General features: G+C 36.6%; 1 protein-coding gene across 1 annotated transcript; it reads left to right on the forward strand.

Moving 5' to 3' along the window:
- On the forward strand, nucleotides 1-5106 carry LOC110697799 (protein tas-like). Its single transcript, XM_021875179.1, has 11 exons — nucleotides 1-299; nucleotides 433-541; nucleotides 2618-2706; nucleotides 2842-2898; nucleotides 3037-3145; nucleotides 3232-3333; nucleotides 3565-3629; nucleotides 4027-4130; nucleotides 4222-4286; nucleotides 4527-4581; nucleotides 4768-5106. The coding sequence occupies exons 1-11, from the start codon at nucleotides 142-144 to the stop codon at nucleotides 4926-4928; spliced, it is 1074 nt and encodes a 357-aa protein (XP_021730871.1). The 5' UTR covers nucleotides 1-141; the 3' UTR covers nucleotides 4929-5106.

The raw sequence follows: 5106 nt of genomic DNA on the forward strand, positions 1-5106 counted from the left end.
CCCTTTTTCTTTTTTTTTTTCTTTCCTAAACCCACTTTTTCCAGTTTCTCCCTAATTACCCAAACGGATAATGCAAATTCCCAATCAAACTTCCCGCCACAGCTGCCTGCTTCAATTAGGGTTTCCAATTTCCCCCCAAAAATGGCAGTTCCTCTCTTCAATCTCGCTCCAAATCTTACCGTCTCTAAGCTATGCTTCGGAACCATGACTTTCGGCGAACAAAACTCGCTTCAACAATCCTTTCGTCTTCTTGATTCTGCCTTTGATTCCGGCATCAATTTCTTCGATTCTGCTGAAATGTAATTATCTTTTGAATTTTTTTCATTTTTATGAAAATTATAGTTCAAATGCTAATTGTTAGGTTATTTATTTATGTATGTTTGAGATTTTGTTTGTGTTTCAATTTGGTGTGTGTGAATGTCTGTTGATTAGGTATTCGGTGCCGCAGCGTGCTGAGACCCAGGGAAGGAGTGAAGAGTATTTGGGACGATGGATTAAAGACCGAAACATTCCGAGGGACCGCATTGTTTTGGCTACTAAGGTTAATATACGTAGTATTAAGCTTCTGGCATTTCTGTGAATTTCTGTGCATAATTGTGATTGTCATTGCTTAATTGTCTGATTCTGTGCTCAATTACATTAATAGAATTATGAACATTAATAATTTCGGGACACGTTAGGATAGAAACGCGGCCTTGTTTAGGGATGGAGTAGCATGATTAGGAAAGTAAGGCTAGGTTAGCTCAAAGATAAGGTCAATATGAAGCATCCTTTGGTTGATAGCAAAGAAACACTAGCTGGAAGTCGATTGCTTTTTTGGTTTCTTTGCAGCAATAGTTGAAATTGAAGTAATATTTATCCGTCGCTGCATTAATCAGTGTATGAAAGATAATGTTTGAAGTTTCTCAAGGGAGCTGCGAAATTTGCGTAGTAGCTTACATGATTCACACATTATCCCCTACACTAAGCTGCCTTTTGATTTTGTAAACACTAACTAAGAGCTACTGTTTCAACCACTAAAATGTTGCTTCCTCCAGTTATTTTGAAGCTAATCGATATCACTTTATTGCTTCATCTATTGTGACAATGACAAATATATTTTATGCCGTGCTGTCTTAAAGCTTTCATCCATAAGTTAAGCTTAGCTAGATGCTAGAATGTAGATTTTGTTTTTTTGTAAGTATTAAGTTTACTCTGGAATTATTTCATAAAATCCAATTACAATTTACAACCTATCAATTGTGGAGTGGAGGGAGTGAGGGATGAACTTTCTAGGAAGGATTCTCTGGTTTTTCCAGCTCATGGGCCAAAACAACCAATACTACATCTACAAACAGTCCAGCCAAGCTCTATCGATATTACTGACTTTACTCTCTAAAATTTGTAGTTTTTGTACAATTTTGCTTTTTTACATTTTGCTGTGCTAATGTTCAAAATCTTTTGAATCCATAAGCAATTATTTCTGACTTGCTGTGTAGTATAGGGCCATAGGCTATAGCAATTAGTGCTGCAGCAGCTAGTTTCTCCTCAAACGTAGAACAATGATATGATCTTCTCAGACAGATAAGAAGGTGAGCGATGGATCTTTGGTTACTTTAAGCTGCAGTCATTATACCTTGTACTGAAAACTGTGTCACAGAGTAGATGTTTGTGTCCCAGAACAGTCATTAGTCTCATTACAGATCATACATTGATCGTCTGCTGAAATTCCAAACTTACAGAGTTTCTCTTTTGTTTGGAGCCTTCCTGTACATGCAAACCAAGTAATAAATCTACACTTGGGTACAGAAAACCTTTTCCACACAAGTTAAGTTCAGGTCCAAGTCATGTGAGAACCAATAAAATTCCTGATAAGCCTTATTTTAATTGAATATTTCCAGTTATCAGGCCACATTCATATGAATCACATCTTTGAACACATACTTGATCCTGCGTACACATTTTCATGAGCAGCTGGCGTTTTCTGCTGGAGGCTCATACCCCAACCCAACTTGGTCCTTGCTGTACACTCAAAGTACACATCTAACCTGAAGTGAATTTTGTTTCCTGGCTACATCCAAATCTTTCATACTGCAGCTTCATTCCACCATTCATGCCTCAAAATTAGCCCTTTCACTTTTTTGTTGGGTAGCAGAGGGTCTCCTAAGTAACATAACCTGTTCCAAAAATGTTAACACTGCCATGCCAAAGACAAGCTTTGCACATAGCGTTAATTTTCTTAATGACGCCCATTAGCAGTAAATATATTTCTAGAATTTAATTGCCGGGCATTTTTTTAAAAAAATCGAGGAATTGCATGAATTTGACTTAGAACCATTATAGTGGTCTTTATAAGGGTGATCATATTTTTCAAAGCAAAACTCTTATCATTAAAGACTAAGCCTTCCGATAGATACTGTTCTTTCAAAGTTTTCCTTCGCATTTCTTAACCTGTGTAATCCTTCATTAGAAGGCCATCATTACACACCTTCCAAAAATTTTAGTTGACGACAAAATTTATTGATTCCTACAGGGATTTTATCAAAGTGATACAATTTTCTTTTTACCCTGTTTGTAGCATTATCGCATTTTTTGAATGGATTTTAGTTTTTTTTTTCTTCTCTGCTTTAATCTGCAGGTTGCTGGGCCTTCTGGGCAGATGACTTGGATTCGAGGTGGGCCCGAGTGTTTAGATGCAAAGAACATCACAGAAGCCATAGATAACAGGTTTGTTTCCATGCTCTCACATATTCCCTTTCTTGTATTTTCCTACCACAGTGGTCGTTGTGACAGCTTATGTTTCATTTCTTCTTTTGTTTTATCTAATCTGCTCTAACAAATGTTCTTAATAACATTGCACAGCCTACTGCGCCTACAAACTGATTATATTGATCTGTATCAGATTCACTGGCCTGATCGGTTTGTATGTTATCTTCTTTGTCCTCTCATTTATAACTGGTGGCATAATCTCTTTCTAGCTGTCTTGCAGAAATTTGCTTTCATAACAAACAAGTTATGGTTGCATGTTATAGTTACATTTGTCTTATCCTTTTATAGGTATGTCCCCATGTTTGGAGAAACAGAGTATGATTCAAGCAGACAATACTTATCAACCCCTATTGAGGAGCAGCTTCATGCACTTACCAGAGCTGTTGATGCTGGCAAGGTAGAGATTGTATATTAAGCTATTTGTCAAACTTCTAACATGATTGCATGCTCTGTTTACATGTTAGTGGTATTTTGTTGTTGTAGGTCAGATATATTGGACTTAGTAATGAAACACCATATGGTGTGATGAAGTTCCTTCAAGTCGCGGATAGAATTGATGGCTGTCCAAAAATTGTCTCCTTGCAGGTTCCATTCCACTCCCTCAAAGAAGGCTAGATCCTTGTTTGACTGTGTCCTGCAGAATCTATCTGCTCTCTTTTTTGGATTAAGATATCCAAGTGGTCCTCCCTTTCCTCTACTTTTATAAACTCTGTAATACACAAAAGTAGGAAACAAAAGAATTTTGGAAATTTTGAATCTATTCTGCTGCTCTAAAACTGTGGAAGATGGTCCTAACAGTGAATCTTGGCCTACCAGAACTCTTACAGCTTGCTCTGCCGCACTTTTGATTCTGCATTGGCTGAGTGCTGTCATCATGAGAGGTATACTATCTTGAATCAATTCTGTGCTTGTGAAGTAGACGGATTCTTGTTGGTTAAGGCTGAGATGGATATTTGTTTGATAATATTTTGATAGATTTTTTTGTGGTAAAAATACTAATTGTTACTATCAGCATTAAGCTGTTTGCCTATTTTTCTGTAATGTCATAAATTTAAGCAAGTGTTGTTCATCGAACCCCGTTTTTGCTTTTAAATATCTTTTGTAAGCTTTGCTTCATATTGTCTTGCTGAGTTGCTGCAGTTTTTTTCTCAACTTTTGTTAATAAGTTGTATCTGTCAGTTATAAGATTAGGTTGCTACTTCTATGTGGCCTTTCATTCTCTCTGTTTAAATGCTTCACTTGTAATTCACTGTGATATTCCTGTTCAACCCTTTGCAGCATCTTCTTGTTAGCTTACAGTCCTTTGGCTATGGGTATACTGTCTGGTAAATACTTTGGAGATGATAGAGGTCCTGTAGATGCTCGATTGAATCTTTTCAGAGGTTTTTATATTCTAATTTTAAAACATGACGTCATGCAACTTGATTTATATACTGTAATCTGTATATTGAATTTTGCTCGTTTGGCAAGCAGGAAGATATTCAGAAGGGGAATCCAGATATAGCCTGTCCAATGCTGCTACAAAATTAGCCACAAGGGTACATATTCTTTTTAACTCCTGTTGATAACCTGTTCCTTCTCTATGTTGGTTACAATTTCTAAACTCAACATGCAACAACTAGTTTGATCATGAATTATGATGTAATTCTTGGAACTTTTAGCTACCTCATCGCTGAGAACAAAGCAGTCAAATGTTGAAAATTTCTTGGATATGCTACGGAGCCTTGGCATTTTTGTGCCGATAGCTAGAGTTGTTAAAGTAATCACTTTTACTGCAGGAGTACCTTCAAATAGCAGAAAAGTACGGCCTTCATCCAGTTTCTTTGGCAATTGGTATGCCATATCTCCCATTTTCACCTCTCTTTCCTTTCTGGTGTTACGAAATTATGATTGTCTGCATTTGTATTGCACGCAGTAACTTTAGTCAGTCCATTGCTTTAATTCTTAGATCTAAGATTTATCTACTTATGGCAAATACGACGTACTAATCTCTTTTGAGTACTGAATTCTGTTTGGCAGCTTTTGTTTTGAAGCACCCCCTTGTAGCAAGTGCTGTTTTTGGAGCAACCAAGCCATGGCAGCTTCAGGAGATTGTTAATGCATGTCACATTGAATTATCAGCTGAAGTAATTGTTGAGATAAACAAGGTTCATTCAAGGTTTCCAAATCCATGTCCCTAGTATTGGTAATGTGAGATAGTTTTCTTTTGTATTTAAATTAATTTATTCTTGGCCTTTAAATTTATGGCTTTGCTTGTAACTTATAAGACTTGTAAGTATGTACATCTTTGGACTTTTGAATCCTATGTAATAAGATAAACCATGGACGACTTAGCTATTTTGGTTCAGTTTGGCAATA

Source organism: Chenopodium quinoa, unplaced genomic scaffold (assembly GCF_001683475.1).
Source record: "Chenopodium quinoa cultivar QQ74 unplaced genomic scaffold, ASM168347v1, whole genome shotgun sequence".
NCBI classification, from domain to species: Eukaryota; Viridiplantae; Streptophyta; class Magnoliopsida; order Caryophyllales; family Amaranthaceae; genus Chenopodium; species Chenopodium quinoa.

What these genes read in the sequence shown, in the direction of transcription:
- LOC110697799 (XM_021875179.1), top strand. Translation starts at nt 142, where the DNA reads ATGGCAGTTCCTCTCTTCAATCTCGCTCCAAATCTTACCGTCTCTAAG. An exon ending in TTCTTCGATTCTGCTGAAAT is followed by an intron (nt 300 to 432) that starts GTAATTATCTTT and finishes TCTGTTGATTAG; the next exon opens with GTATTCGGTGCCGCAGCGTG. An exon ending in ACAGAAGCCATAGATAACAG is followed by an intron (nt 2,707 to 2,841) that starts GTTTGTTTCCAT and finishes AACATTGCACAG; the next exon opens with CCTACTGCGCCTACAAACTG.